General features: G+C 55.8%; 1 protein-coding gene across 2 annotated transcripts in view; it reads left to right on the forward strand.

Annotated features, from left to right (window-relative positions):
- The window catches only part of PPL (periplakin), a 43,157-nt gene that overhangs the window by 18,047 nt on the left and 9,910 nt on the right, over positions 1-15,200 (forward strand). For both annotated transcript variants that reach the window (XM_045783936.2, XM_045783937.2), the window contains exons 2-14: positions 2,438-2,537; positions 6,873-7,027; positions 7,767-7,887; positions 8,481-8,606; positions 8,721-8,762; positions 10,085-10,246; positions 10,337-10,444; positions 11,453-11,548; positions 12,772-12,894; positions 12,995-13,141; positions 13,665-13,816; positions 14,729-14,826; positions 15,015-15,172. In XM_045783936.2, coding sequence (XP_045639892.2) covers positions 2,438-2,537; positions 6,873-7,027; positions 7,767-7,887; positions 8,481-8,606; positions 8,721-8,762; positions 10,085-10,246; positions 10,337-10,444; positions 11,453-11,548; positions 12,772-12,894; positions 12,995-13,141; positions 13,665-13,816; positions 14,729-14,826; positions 15,015-15,172 — 1,588 coding nt within the window. The remainder of the gene's footprint in view (positions 1-2,437; positions 2,538-6,872; positions 7,028-7,766; positions 7,888-8,480; positions 8,607-8,720; positions 8,763-10,084; positions 10,247-10,336; positions 10,445-11,452; positions 11,549-12,771; positions 12,895-12,994; positions 13,142-13,664; positions 13,817-14,728; positions 14,827-15,014; positions 15,173-15,200) is intronic.

The raw sequence follows: 15,200 nt of genomic DNA on the forward strand, positions 1-15,200 counted from the left end.
GTGCTTGCCTGAGATGGTCCAAGCAGCAAATGGCCCCACTGGACTTGGAACCCATGCCTGTCTGGCCAGAAGCTCCCACGGAACCCTCCTTCATCCTCTGCCAGGAGCACCAGGTTCCTGGGACTGGCTGTTCCACCCCCATCCTTTGTCCCCTTTCTGGTGCTGGGCTTTGGCTGGAATAATGGGCCAGCCCGGGTAGGGGTCCAGAAGGTGCTTTCCTCACACTGCCCAGCCCGTGAAGGGGCTGGTTTGGGAGCTGGTCCAAGGTCCTGAGGTGGGGCTGGGTCAAGCCAAAGACCTCCACCTAATCCACACTGCACTTTGCCGGTGATGCTCGAGCAGTCATGGGTTAAATATTTGGCTTAAGACTTGATACATCTGGGCGCCTGGGTGGCTCAGTCACTTAAGCATCTCCCTTCGGCTCAGGTCATGATTCTGGAGTCCCAGGATCAAGTCTCGCGTCGGGCTCCCTGCTCAGCTGGGAGTCTGCTGCTCCCTCTGACCTTCCCTCCTCTTGTGCTCTCTCTCTCTTAAATAAATAAGTAAAATCTTAAAAAAAAAAAAAAAAAAAACCAAAAAAGACTTGTTACAACTGAGTGCAGCAGGCCAGGCTGAGGGTCAGTGGTCTGGTGGAGGGGAGGGGCCTGGAGGTACTCATGTTCCCCATGTGGTCTGACCAGCCAGGGGGGTGGGGGCTGTGGGCCCAGTCCATGCCCTGGCAGCCCAGCCTTTACCCTTCCTTACTCAGATCCTCCACACACAGTCCCTCCTTCTGAGCCTTCCTTGCCTCTCCACTGAATACCAGCTTTCCACACTGCAGGACTGCTCAGAGCCTTTACCAGCTCATGGACTTCTCAAGGGTCCAGGTTTTCTGAGCTACGTGACTCACAAAGCCTTTATTCTGGGAGGGACTTACAGGACTGGGGTTCCTGGGACCCACTTTAGGAAAGGCTGCCTCCTTGATTGAACTGGCAGAGGGTGCAGCCTGGGTCTTGTTTCTCCCCCCAGCTCCTGCGCATCCAGGCCTGGCACACAGCCGGCTCTTGGGCAGAGCTGAGACATGGATGCACAGACTCACAGGTTCTGTTTGGTGTGCCTGATTCTGCACCCCCCCCCGACACCCCCCCCCTCTTACGAGCAGTACCTGCAGTGTTGGACCTCAAACTCTGCAGGGGATCAAGGTCCCCTGGAGAAACTGTAATAACAAGAGCAATAATAATACAGCTTCCCGGGCCCCGCTCTGGAGATCTAGAGTCAGAGGGTCTCGGTTCGTGCCTGGGAATCTAAATGTTTCGTGCCACAGTAGGTGGGCCCCAGGCCTTGATCTGAGGAATTCCACTGTGAAGAGGTGGTGGCCCCCCTCTGCCTGAGGGTCCAGAGCCCTTCCCTGGCCCACCCCAATAGACATGCCCAGGATCCACCTTTTTTGTGGCCTCTTCTCATTGAAGCCTTCTGCCCGTGAACCCCAAACTCTTCTTCATTCTTCAGAACCCAGCTACTACCACCTCCTCCAGGAAGCATTCAGTGACCAGTTCCATCCCCACCCAGCCAGCCAGGAGGCTCCTCTGGGCATCCCTGGCCCGCATGCCTGTCTCAATCTTGTGACTATCTTTGTAAATGCTGATTTCCTCCCCATCTAGGGGGTGACCTGTCAGAGGGTGAGGCTTTCTCTCTGTAGGTGCTGGGCCTGGCATATAGTAGGTGCTTAATGAGTGCAGGTAGAATGAAACCTCTGGGTGCTTGGCTGCCTGGGCTCTACTGTGGACAGTATAAAAGCGTTTTCAGTGGAGATTGGGGAATTAGGTGCTAATTTTTTTTAAAAGATTGTATTTATTTACCTGAAACACAGAGACAGAACATGCGAGCACAGAAGGAGAGCATAGAGGGAGGGGCAGAGAGAGAAGCAGACTCCCCACTAAGCAGGGAGCCCGACGCGGGGCTCAATCCCAGGACCCTGAGATCGTGGCCTGAGCCGAAGGCAGACCCTTAACCAACTGAGCCACCCAGGCGCCCCTCAGGTGCTAATCTTGACCATTATTGGCTGGCTGGGTGACACTGGCCAAGTTGCATTACCTCTCTGGTCTTTGTTTCTTCCTTTGTTGAAAGAAAGCAACAGCAGAAGCAGGGCCAGACACCCATCGGTTTAACCTTGTGAATACACGAAAACCCACTGAATTAAAGGTTTTAAAAGGGTGAATTTTATGGTATGTGAATTATATCTCAATAAAAAATATGGGAAAAAAAGAACATAGTAAAGGTGTTCTGCCAACATGGAAAAATAGAAACTCTCGCCCCGAGCTGCCTTGTTTCTGTGACTTTGGTGATGTTGCCCCAGGCCGGGGGCAGGAGACGGGTGGGCAGCCAGGCTGCCTCTGAGGCTGCTGGCGACACGGCCCGCCCTGCAGGCCCCAGCCCACCCCCTGCTTTCTACCTGCAGCATCTCTAACAAGGAGCTGTCTGAGCTGATCGAGCAGCTGCAGAAGAATGCCGACCAGGTGGAGAAGAACATTGTGGACACGGAGGCCAAGATGCAGAGCGTGAGTGCCCCCCTGTGCTGCCGGCCCTGGTCGGGACCAGGGTCTTGCCCAACCCAAACGTTCTTACTGGGAAAGGGAGGATTCTGCCTCCTGGGGAACACACGGCCGCATCTGGAGACATTTTAGGCGTCACAACTGGGGTAGTGGGGTGGATGGGTGTCCAGTGGGTGGAGGCCAGGGATGCTGATAAACACCCTCCAGGACGTAGGATGCCCCCCGCCCCGAGTGATCCAGCCCCAAATGTCAGCAATGCTGAGATGGAGAAACCTCATTATTGCTGTTACTATCAGCCCCCACCCTGGGGGCTGTGTTCCTGCAGCTCATGGACCCCATCTGGAGGAGAACCACAGGTCTCAGGAACCAGGCCCTGCTTAGTATGCCAGTTTTGCCACTTACTGTGTGACCTTAGGCAAGTCACCTCACCTCTCTGTGCCTGTGATTCCCTCTGACAGGGTAAAAGCCATCCTCCCCGTCTCCTGGGCTGCTGTAAAGATTCAGTGAGATGATGCAGGTGTATCGTAAGGCTCGGTATTATGATCGATATCCTCATTCTTCTTGTACTTCCCCGGCCGTTCCTCAGATGCATGCTATCCTCCTTTTTCAGAGAAGGGAGAGAAAGTAACTAGGCAAATCGTGCCTCTTCTCTGTGCCTCCCTTTCCTCTTCTGCGGCACGGGCTCACGACCGCTCTGAGCCGCAGGTTCTCCTGAGGAATCTGTACCACGCGGGACACCTGTGAGCTGCCAGGCAGATCATCCCTTTGAACCCTCCTCCAGCCCAGTGCGTTTGAGCTTATACCCAGTTTGTAGCTGGAGACACTGAGGTTCAGAGAGAACGAGGTGACTCATCCATGACAGAGCTAGCCCTAGAAGCATCGTAGAGGTGGGGTTGCCAGATTTAGCAAATAAAAATACAGGATATGCAGTTAAACTTGACTTTCAGAACACAGATAATTTTTTTTCCATAGACGTTTATCCCACGTACTGTTTGGGATAGACTTATACTCCAAAGTTATCCACTTTTGATCTGAAATTTGCACTTAACAGGGTGGTCTGTATTTCATCTGCATTCCTACCCAGGAGGTGATCAAGAGGCGGGTCCAGAGGAGTGGGGGACAGAAGGTGGACAGGTCGTGAGCGACCCAGCCGTGGCTGCCCCTCCCTCTGACCACGCTGGTGTCCGCCGGCCTGGGGGCCAGTCCACAGGCAGCCCAGACCGCTGAGGGCCGGGATGGGCTGCGGATGGCACAGCTGGGAGTGAGGGATGGAGGTGTGGGAAAAAGCAGGAAAGGTGAGTGGAGCGGTCTCTGTTCCCTGCCAGGGGCCCTCCCCCGGCTCCTTTCCTGCCCTCACCTGTCCTTCTGCCGGCCTCTACCTGCCTCAGTGCCCCGCCAGCCCTGCAGCTCGGCCCTCACTCAGGCCGCAGCCTTGTTCCAGCTCCTTGCCTGAGTTTTCACTCCCCTCGTCTCATGGTGCCGTGCTCTCTTCTTTCCTAAATGAAAACAGCTTTTTGGGTGTGTCCATTTTTGTCCTAATAAAAGTAATATGGGTTTGTTACAAATCTTCCAGGACTGATAAACAAAGTAAAACAAAGCAAATTGAAATCCTGTATAATTCCACCACCAGATGGATGGATCAGCTATTAGCATTCTGGTGTATCTGTTTGGCCCTTTCCTGTGCGTGCATGCATGCGTGCATGTGTGTGTGTGAGAGAGAGTAGGGTCTCGGGCTTTCATTTTTATTTGCTTGGAGTAATGACTCACAGTACCAAGGATGTACTTGGGGGATAATTTTGAACTGTTTTTTAACTTCAGATGAACAAACCTGAAAATAGAAACCGTGCTTTGAGGACCATATGGACTAATCTTTTGCTTTCTTTTTTTCCCTTCCATCCTTTCATTTCTCAGAAAATGTCACTATTCATTTTATTACCCAAAAGTTCTCTTGAATGTTTTGTTTTCTTAAATTGAAGCGAGATTCGCATAACATAAGATTAACCACTTGGCCTGTAGGCCGTTCGCATGTTGGGCACCCACCACCTCCTTCTAGTTCCAAGAGCTTTCTATTCCCCCAAAGGGAACCCCGTACCCAACAGCAGTCCCTCCCCACGCCCCCTCTCTGCAGCCCCCGGGAACCCTAATCTGCTCTCTGTGCCTGTGAATTTACTTCGGCATGTTTCATATAAACCGAATCTTACAGTACATGACCTCCTGTGTCTATCCAAAATTTTAAACATGCAGAAAAGTTGAAAGAATTCTACAGAGAACACCCATGTCCCTCCCCCCAGACTCCACCGGCAAGAGCTGCTGGGTTTGCTCTATCCCTCATCCCCCGAGCAGCAGGCGTGTATTAGCTACATCGGTCCCTATGATTTGTTTGGACTCGTAAAAACCTTTTACTTGAGGTATAAATTCTGCAAGGTATACAGAAAGTGTCCACGTTTTAAGGGCCTTTGAATTCATAGGTACCTGCGTAACCCCCCGCTCAGGTCAAGATAGAAAACATTTCCCAGGAAGCTAGCTCGTGACCTTGCCAGTCCTTATCCCCCCGAGGTAAGCGCGGCGCTGAGCGCTCTCTCCGTCGATCCATTTTGCCCGACTGTGAGCTCTTGAACGCGGCGTCTCTCAGCTAGGTGTTCTCTTTCTCATCTCGGCTGGCATGTTTAAAGAGGTCTTGTGTTCCCACACAGCGCTCGCATGAAGGAGGTAATGATTAATTTACTTCCGCCTTTTGCGAAATTAATCTTCGACCCTGTAACTGCCCAAGAGAGCTGCAGACCAGCTGGAAATGACGGCGCGATAATGTTCCACCCAAGCCAAGAACCACGATGTTTTGTGTGTTTTTTCGCCCCCTGGTCAGACCCACGCGGAGGTGGGGAGGTGGCGCAGCCCCCCTGGGCCTCACCTCCAAGCCCCTTGGGGCGCTGGGCCCCGCTTGCCCCTCAGCCTCCCTGGAGTTGGCCGGGCACGGGTGGGCCAAACGTCTTTTCTTCTTCCGAGGGGAAGTCTGCTCTTTCCTCTGGACCGGGAAGCACATCACCTCGTTCACTTCTTTTTGCTTTTGTAACAGGTTTATTGAGGTGTATTTCACACATCAGAAGCAGCTCCCACTGCTGGTGCACAATGCACTGATTTTTAGTGACTTTGCCGAGTGGCACAGCCATTTCCATAAATGGGTTTCTGAACATTTTCATCCCCTAGTAAGAACCCTTGTGCTCGTTTACTGTGTCCAATTCCACCCGAGCCACTGGCCACCACACATCCACTTCCTGTCTCTCGGATTAGGATGTGGTGGGACCCTATGCGTCGTGGCCTCTGGCTTCTCTCACTTCGCGGTTTTCAAGGCTCATCCCTCCCAGTGTGTCAGCGGCTCCAGTCTTCTCACAGCTGAGAAATTCCTGGGGTCACTTGGGCACCTCTTCCTTATTCCCATGGCAGTGATGGGGACGCTGAGACCCAGCGGGGGAGGGCACTGGCTCCTCGAGTTCCCCGTGTTACTTCCACGGTCTGTCTTCAGCCCAGTCACGGGCCTGTCCTCACCTCCCCCACTGGCCTGGGGTCTCCAGGGCCCCACATGGTGTGTGGCTGGGCTTTAGGAATGTTGACCGAGTGAGCTAACAGGCTGTGTTTAGACACCTGCTGTCCTGACTGCCAGTTCATTGTTCTTCCCTAAACAAGCAGGGACCCTGGGCTCATCACCCACACCGACCATGCCTCCCAAATATCCACCCACTCTGTTGACGCTCACCGTTTCTGCAGATGCCACCCCAGATCAGCCACCGTCAGCTCCCACCAGCCCTGTCACAACTGCTGACTGTCCTCGCGGCCGTGCCCTTGCCCTGTAGAGCCCTGAGGCATTGCCTCTAAGGACAGATGGGGCCTTGTTGCCTTGCACCTCTTCCACTTCCTCCCCCAGCCTGCCTTCCTGCCTCAGGGCCTTTGCACAGGCTGTTTCCTCTGCCTAGAACACTCTTTCCTTTCATCCTTAGTGCTTAGCTTGTGTCACCGCCTCCAGAGGGGCTCCCTGACCACCAGATCTAAAGCAGGTCCCTGTTCCACTTCTGGCGTGTTGCCTTGGTAAACACGACTTGTGTGAACTTGTAAGCACCTTTGTGAGGTTTATCTGTTTATCTGACTGGGCTGGCCGGAGTCATGCCTCTTCATTGGAAGCTGTGTCCCCGAGCCCCCACACGCAGGTACTTGGGCTGTTTGTGGAGAGGCAGAGGAGAGGCTCGGTAGGACTGGGAGCCCCTTGCTGGCGCTCTCCCTCCCCTCCCACCCCTGCAGTGCCTGTTGAGTGCCCATCCCCCACCCCCCTTTCTTTCTTGACTCTCACAGGACCTGGCCCGGCTGCAGGAGGGCCAACAGCCTGAGCACCAGGACGTGACCCTGCAGAAGGTGTCGGACTCAGAGAAGCTGCTGTATGTGCTAGAGGCGGACGCAGCCATTGCCAAGCACATGAAGCATCCCCAAGGAGACATGATTGCTGAGGAGTAGGTCCCCTCTGCTCCAGGTTCCTGGGACAGGGCAGGAGGGCTGTAGACCGCTCAGCGTTCCAGAGCCCAACTCACGGTTTATTGAGGGCTAACTAGATGCTACGCACACGCCACACGCTCTGTTATCCTTATGACGACCCATTTTATAGTCAGGGAAACTGAGGCTCAGCACTGACATCCCCTGTTCTGGTCATAGTGTGACCACAGGTCCCTGATCGTCGAGCTGTCTGACCTCCAAGCTCTAGGGCACGCTCTCCCACTCCCTGATTCCCAGCCAGCTTCCTGTGCTCATGGTTCTCCCCTCAGCTCAGATGTGGATAAACTGGCACCCAAAATGCCTCCCACTTCGTTCTGCACTCCCCATCCTGGCAGGGGCAAGGGTCTCGGGGTGCGCCATGTCTCCTTGCACTGTTTCTATCATGGCCCACACCACCCCTGTGGTTCCTGCTTGATGGTGGGCTCCAGAGGGCAGTGGACCTGCCCTTTTCTTCCAGAACCTTCTACAGCTCTGGGCACACAGTAGGCCCTGGGAAAACATTCATAGGTGAAGGAAGGATGAGGGGGGGATGGTAGTGATTGTCTGGAACCGAAGGCCTGGTCACCCTGTCCTTCCAGGCCCCTGAGCAGAAAGCCCCAGGCCAGCGTCTGCGGTGGGAGGCCCCTCCTGGGGGAGGGGCGTGGGCAGTGGGCCTGCCAACTGGCGCCGCTAATCAGGACGGGCACTCTCCCTGCTCAGCATCCGTCAGCTGAAGGAGCGCGTGACCAGCCTCCGTGGGAAACACAAGCAGATCTACAACCTGGTGGTGAAGGAGGTAGACCCGCAGGTCAACTGGGCAGCGCTGGTGGATGAAAAGCTGGTACGGCCCCGGCTTCCGCCGTGTGCAGGGAGGACCCCGCCATTGCATGGGTACCACAGTCCTGCCTCGTGGAGGGAGGGTCATGTTCCTGATGCTTCCCGATGGCTGCGTCAGTGAGGCCAGCAAGGCTCAGAGAGGTGTAGCACCTAGCCCAGTGTCACCCAGCAGATGTGGTGGAGACTGGGACCCTCCTGGGATTGCTCTCCAGCCCTGGTTGGTGGGGTCCCGGCAAGCTAGGAGGAGCGGCCAGGTGTCCTTCCTGTGCCCTCACCAGCCTGTCTCCCCCATGGAGAAGGGCAGCTGCTGGAGCCAGCTGTCCTCTCTTAGTGGTGTGACCTGGGCAAGCGACTCCCCTGACCTGGCCTCTGTTTCCCCATCTGTGAAATGGAAATGACAACTGTGGGGGCCTCTGAGGTTACAGTGGGATTCAGTGAGATGACACGTGTAGGTGCGGTGGTAAAGGTGACTGTCACGCCCCATGTCTCTCCCCGCGACCCTTGGCTCCCTCCTTGGTTCTTGGGGTGGGTGGGCTGCGAGTCCCAGGCCCTCGCCCGCTCTCTGTGGGTCATCTCTCTGCCCGCCCTCCCTCCCAGGACAAACTGAGCAGCCAGAGCTTCGGGACGGACCTGCCGCTGGTGGACCACCAGGTGGAGCAGCACAATATCTTCCACAAGGAGGTCAAGGCCATTGGGCCCCACCTGGCCAAGGATGGGGGCAAGGTGTGCATGGTGGTGGAGCGGGCCTGGCCCCAGGGGAAGGGGGGCTTACGCCTGCAGCCTGCAGCCCCGCCTTGACCCCCCCCCCCCCCCCCGTGCCCCTGGCTCTGTCTGCAGGAGCAGAACAGCGAACTCCAGGCCAAGTACCAGAAACTGCTGGTGAGAAGCACCCCTCCCCCCCCTACCGGGGAAGGGGACGGGAGGGGATGGGGAGCCAGGGATGTGGGCACAGAAAGTGTGTGCCGTGAACATTTCAAATGGAATGAAAGGGGTTGAGGGGGAAGGAGATCGTACCCCGAGCCCCCCTTGAGAGGCGTCCCAGTGTGCTCTGTGCTTGTGGAAAACCCTAATAGGTCCCCTGGATACAGCCCGTCCTACAGTCTGCTTCTTACTTCTTCGCTAAGCACCTTCTGTGTGCCAGGTACGATGCCATGTGCTTTATAAGCAAGTTTTCTTTCCCTTTTCAAAACCTTTAAGGAATGAGTTCCTTTTAAAAGGGCGTCGTCCTGCCTAAATGCTTCCTTGCTGCAGCTGGTTCAGACGCCTCAGATGAGAGGACGCACAGGCTTGGAGCCAGATGCCTCCATCCCTCGGTGGTGGGGAGACCCTGAGCGAGCTCCTTAGCCCCTGCGACCCTCAGTTTCCTGATCTGTACAGGGGAGCTGCTTTGAGTCCTTGTCTCCTAGGATCGCTGACGCGGGAGAAGTGCCCGGCAGAGTCCGGGCACGCCGCGGGCCCCGCCTATCTGTTAGCTACTGTTTCTGTTCGTAGAGCAAAGGCGAGTGTCCCTGCTCCCTTCCGCTCCTCCCTGCCTGGCACCCGGTGCCTCTCACATGTACCATGCTCCTAGCCTCTGTACGGGGATCATGATAAAGACAAAAATGGAAGTTGTAGCTGCTCACATTGATTGAGCACCAACTGTTTGACGGTCTTTTTTTAAAAATTTTTTCTAAGATTTAATTTATTTATTTGACACACAGAGAGAGAGAGCACAGGCAGGGGAATTAGCAGGGGGAGAAGGAGAGGCAGGCTCTCCGCGGAGCAGGGAGCCCGATGCGGGGCTTGATCCCGGGACCCCGGCATCACGACCTGAGCTGAAGGCAGACGCTTCATTGACTGAGCCCCCCAGGCGCCCCGTTTGACAGTCTTGGTTTCCTATGAGTTCAGTGCTGTTGTCATCCCCATTTTGCTCATGAGGAAACTCAGGGCTCCACAAGAAAGTCCGTCCCATGCGGGTTTTGTCTGTTGGGCTCACTGCTCTGTGCCCAGAGCCTGGAGTGGAGCCCAGCACTTAGTTCCTGCGCCATGGACGGTTGCTGAATGAATGAATGCACTTTGGAGGGTCAGGTGGCTTGTCCAAGGGGGTCCAGCCAGGAAGTGTGGAGCTGGGCTGGTCCGCACACGGGCTAGAGCTGGGCCCGAGGGGAGGGATGGAGGGAGGCTTTAGCCCTGTCCTTGCGCCCCTGCCCCCCCCCCCCCAGGCGGCATCGCAGGTGCGGCAGCAGCACCTGAGCACACTGCAGGATTACATGCAGCGCTGCACCAACGAGCTGTACTGGCTGGACCAGCAGGCCAAGGGCCGCATGCAGTACGACTGGAGTGATCGCAACCTCGACTACCCCAGCCGCCGGCGCCAGTACGAGGTGGGCCTGGGGCAGCGGGGCCAGTGGGGCCGGCAGGGAGCACAGGGCTGCCAGCTGGGCGCTGAGCCCCCTCCACTGCCTCCTCTGCAGAATTTCATCAACCGGAACCTGGAAGCCAAAGAGGAGAGAATTAACAAGCTGCACAGCGAGGGTGACCAGCTGCTAGCCGCCGAGCACCCTGGGAGGAACTCCATTGAGGTGGGTGTGCCTGGGGGCGGGTGCCTCCACCAGGGTGGCTTCAGGGTGGCCTCTGCTGTGGGCCGCTGAGACTCAGGCAGCCCCCAAGGTGGGGGTCCTGCGTCCTGTGTCTGTCTGTCTGTGTCTCCATTTTGCTGTCTTTCTCTCCTCTCTGACGCTATCTCCTCTTATCTCATCCTTTGCCATGTCCTGCCCTCGGCCCCTGGACTTCTGAAGCCCATACGGTACCTGTAATAGTTTCCTAGAGCTGCTGTAACCAATGGCCACAAACTTGGTGGCTTTAAACAGCACAAACTTACTCTCTCACAGTCCGAAGGCCAGAAGTTTGAAATCCAGGCTTGTTGGCAGGCTTGTTCCCTCTGAAAGTTCTAGGACAGAATCCTTCCTTGCCTCTCTCCTTGCGTCTAGTGGTTGCCAGCAGTCCATGGTTTTCCTTGGCCTGGGGCTGCGTCGCTCGTATCTCTGCCTCCATCTTCACATAACCTTCTCTCCTGTGTGTCTCTCTGTATGTCATCTCCTTTTCTTATAGGGACATCAGTCATTGGACCTTAGGGCCCACTCTAAATCTAGGATGATTTCATCTTGACATCCTTAATTATATCTGCAAAGATCCTATTACCAAATAAAGTCACATTCTGATTTCTGGGTGGGCATGAATTTGGGGAGGGGAGGGATACCATTCAACCCTCTATAGTGCCTTTGTGTGGATTTTTAAAAGCACCACTTTGGGGAGAGACAGCCCCTGCTTGTCCCTTGTGCAGTGCACAGCCCAAGTACCCGTACATAGTAATCCTGCTTTGCTCCTCAACATGTTCCTTTTCTCCTCCCATGCCCAGAAAGAAGGTGGCTGCCTCTGTGGGAGCCACATTCAGAGAGATGCCAGGTCCTCCTTCTCCCACCATTCTCTGGTCCAGAATCCTGTCATTCCTCCCTGGGCATCCCAGACACCTGCCAAGCAGTGACCTGCTTACCAACCCCCCCCCCCCCCCCCGCCGCTTCTCTCGGCAGGCGCACATGGAGGCTGTGCATGCAGATTGGAAGGAGTACCTGAACCTGCTCATCTGTGAGGAGAGTCACCTGAAGTACATGGAAGACTACCACCAGGTATGCATCAGCCCCAGTGCATCACTGGTGGAAGCACTCAGGGCTTCCTCCAGGAGCCTCACAGGGCTGCCTTCCCAGCCTCCCAGTGCCCATGCTTTTGATGGCCTAGATGGGGGTGCCCCCGAGCTTGCCAGGCCCTTGTCTGTCTTCCCTGGAGGCCAGGGCTGGAGAACCTGATTTCATGGGTCAGTGTGGGGCCCAGGAAGGAGTGTGGGGTTTTCATTTTGGTAAAACATATAGAATAGGAAATTGGCCATTTTTAGCCATTTTTAAGTGCATGATGCAGTGTCATTCATTACATTCATGGTGTTGTGCAGCCTTCACCTTGGGGAAGTTTTCTGAACTTCTCTATCACCCCAAACAAGAACTCTGCACCCAAGAAACAGTCACTCCCTTCCCTCTCCCTCCCTCCCCCAGCCCCTGGTAACCTCTAACCTATCTTTCTGTCTCTGTAAATTTTCCTACTCTACATTTGTGAAGGTGCACTCACAGGTTAACGTGGCCTTTGGTGTCTGGCTTCTTCTCTTGATCCTGACGTTTTTGAGGTTCATCGATGTCAGGGCATGAATCAGAACTCCCTTCCCTTTTATGGCCGAATCCTAGTCCATTGTATGGACAGAGCACACTGTGTTTACCCATTCTTTGCTGGTGGACACCAGCTGGTTTCCACAGGAATGTGTATTTTTAACAAGGGCTGGTCACCTGATTCTTAGGACTGGGGACTCTGGAACTCAGGTGACACCCACGTAACTTCTGGTTCAGTGTCTGGACCCCACTGGGCTATGAGGTCCACAGGGACCAGAGTCCTGTTCACTGTTACAGCCCAGGGGACAGCTGAGTGATTTCAGAGTATGATGGACTAAAGAAGGGGCAAGAGAACTTTCTAGAACAAAGTGGGGAGGCTTGTGTTCCGTGTATCAAGACTTTGAAAAGTGTAGCGTGAAGTCAGGGTGCCCCTAGCTCAAAAAGAGGAATGGAATAGAAAAGAACCTAAAGCTTTAACAGTACATATGAACACTTACCGTGTCCTAAAGGTGGCGTCGTGTGGACTGGTGGGAAGACACCCAGCCCAAGAGGCCCCCAGAAGCCAGCCGGGGAGGGTAGATTCAGGGCAAGTGGGGGTGCCCAGCCCGGCCTGGGGGTGGGCTTGAGGCCCCAGCCAGGATTAGCCCTAGGTGTCCTGGTGGGGTCCTGTCGTAGCAGGGCCATCTGGTCTCCCCTAGTTCCACAGAGACGTGCGGGATGCTCAGGAGCTGTTGCGCAAGGTGGACTCGGACCTGGACCACAAGTACAGTCCTGACTTCAAGGACCAGTACCAGCTTGAGCTGCTGCTGCGGGAGCTGGACGTGAGTGATGGGCCAGGCAAGGGCCTCTCTGTGCCCCTCCCTGCAGCTCCCTCCTGGGGAGGGCGGTGGTCTCACCTGGCCCTCCCCCTACTACCTTCAGGACCAGGAGAAGGCTCTGGACAAGTATGAGCATGTGGTGCGGGGCTTGCAGAAGCGAGGGCAGCAGGTTGTGCCCCTCAAGTACCGCCGGGAGACGCCGCTCAAGCCCATCCCTGTGGAGGCACTCTGTGACTTTGAGGGTGACCGGGTGAGCGGCTGCCCAGGTGCCCCAGATCTGCCCCTTTCAGATCACTGAAGAGTCTCAGGAGTGACAAGGCTGGATGCAGGGCCTCACACAATGTTTTTAGGGAACCTCTGTCCATCTCTGCAGTTGGGGTCACTCTCCCAGTGACCCCCCTCCGCCCGTGTCCTACCAGCCACCCTGACCTTCTGTTCTGCCAGCTGAGTCCTGTGTCCTGATGAAACCAGTCCCGGTGGCTCCAGATGCTATTCTCATTGGCCAGGCCTGAGTCACATGCCCACCCTGAGCAGTCAGGGACTGGTTGGGGGGGAGCAGTCCCCCAAAGGGAAATCCAGGTGGGTGTTGAGACATCAGATCCAACAAGTCCCCTTGCAGCTGGACCCTTCCTGCTTTCTATAGTGAAATGTCTTGGGGAGGGTCAGAGAGACGGGCTAAGGCTTGGGGGGCGTAGGGGAAGATGGCAACTGGGGTCCTGGTCACTGGCCAGGGCAGGTCCCTCCATGCCTTCTGACCAGCCTGCCCCTGCCAGGGTCTGATCTCACGGGGCTACAGCTACACCCTGCAGAGCAACAATGGGGAGAGCTGGGACCTCACGGACAGCGCAGGGAACAAGCTGACTGCCCCCGCCATCTGCTTCGTGATCCCCCCAACTGATCCCGAGGCCCTGGCTCTGGCGGACAGGTACTGGATGAAGGATGGAGCCAGCAAGGACTGGCCCCACCCACTGGGCCCCTCAGGTCCCATTCACAGCCCTGGGCATCCTGACCCAGCCTCAGGAGGCAAATGACATCCCACACCTGCACCCCCTTGGGGCCTAAAGTGGGACAGGAGCAGACCTCTTTGGCCAGGTTGACTTGCCAAATGTGCCAGACTGTAGGCACAGTCAGTAGTTTCTCTGCAAGTGCCTCTGGGTCTTTGCATATGCTGTTCCCTCTACCTGGACACCTTCCTCTGGGCCTTTGCATATGCTGTTCCCTCTGGACACCTACTCAAGGCCCGGTTGGCTCAGGCCTCTTGAATTAAGATAGCTCCATGGTCACCTCTTCTGTGACGCCTCCTCTGACCACACACCCTTCACTGTGGCTCGAGCACCTTCTCCCACTGCAAATACTGCCCTTTATTAGAAAACTGTGTCAGTCTCATGGAGGGGAGGTGCTCCTTGAGATTTACTGTCTGCAGGACCTTGTTCACTACCTGGTACAAAGTAAGTACCCAACAGCTCCTTTGTTCAATGAGTGATTCCAGGAATGCCTTCATATATTCATTCAGCAAGTATTTATTGAGCACCTACTGTGTACTGCTACCTCAGAAGTAACATCTTGGTGGGGAAGACAAAGGAACAAACGAGACAATTTTAGGTAGTAAAATTTGGAATGGAGAGGAGAGGAGGAAGGATCTACCCGAACCCAGGAGTAAAGAAAGAACAGCATTATAGCAAACTTACCACGTGTGCCAGGTTTTAACTTTTCAAAGCATTTTGATGAGCCTTGTGGCTCCTCTGAGCCATTTGCCGAGCCAGTGTGGGGCCCGTGTGTGTAGGGTGGAGGGGGCGGTGGGCTGCCCCAGGCCCCCAGCCCATTTGTGCACTCCCAGCTTGGCCGGCCAGTACCGGAGTGTGCGGCAGAAGGCAGCCAGGAGCAGAGGCGCGCTCCAGCAGCGGCATGAGGTGCTGAAGGCAGAGACTCCTGGAGGTGGGTGCCGGGGCCACTGTCCTGGGCTCTGGGTGGACAGGGAGGAGGGGATGGCAGGAGACAGGCAGGGCAGGGGTGGGGGAGGCTGGGCCAGCCCCAAAAGTCCCAGCTGGCCTCCTAGGCCCTCTCCCTGTGGTCCCCGCTCCAGCTCCCCACTGCCACCTGACTCTGTGATTTCCTTCTGGCAGATGCCTCCGACCTTCAGGGGCGACATCTGCTGGCTGGCTTGGACAAGGTGGCCAGAGATCTGGACCGGCAGGAGAAGGCTATCACGGGAATCCTACGGCCGCCGCTGGAGCAGGGCCGGGCTGTGCAGGACAGCGCTGAACGGGCCAAGGACCTTAAGGTACCACCAGGCTGGTCTCATCCTCCTG

This window comes from Ursus americanus, chromosome 2, assembly GCF_024610735.1.
Source record: "Ursus americanus isolate L20-20 chromosome 2, mUrsAme1.1.p, whole genome shotgun sequence".
Classification (NCBI taxonomy): domain Eukaryota; kingdom Metazoa; phylum Chordata; class Mammalia; order Carnivora; family Ursidae; genus Ursus; species Ursus americanus.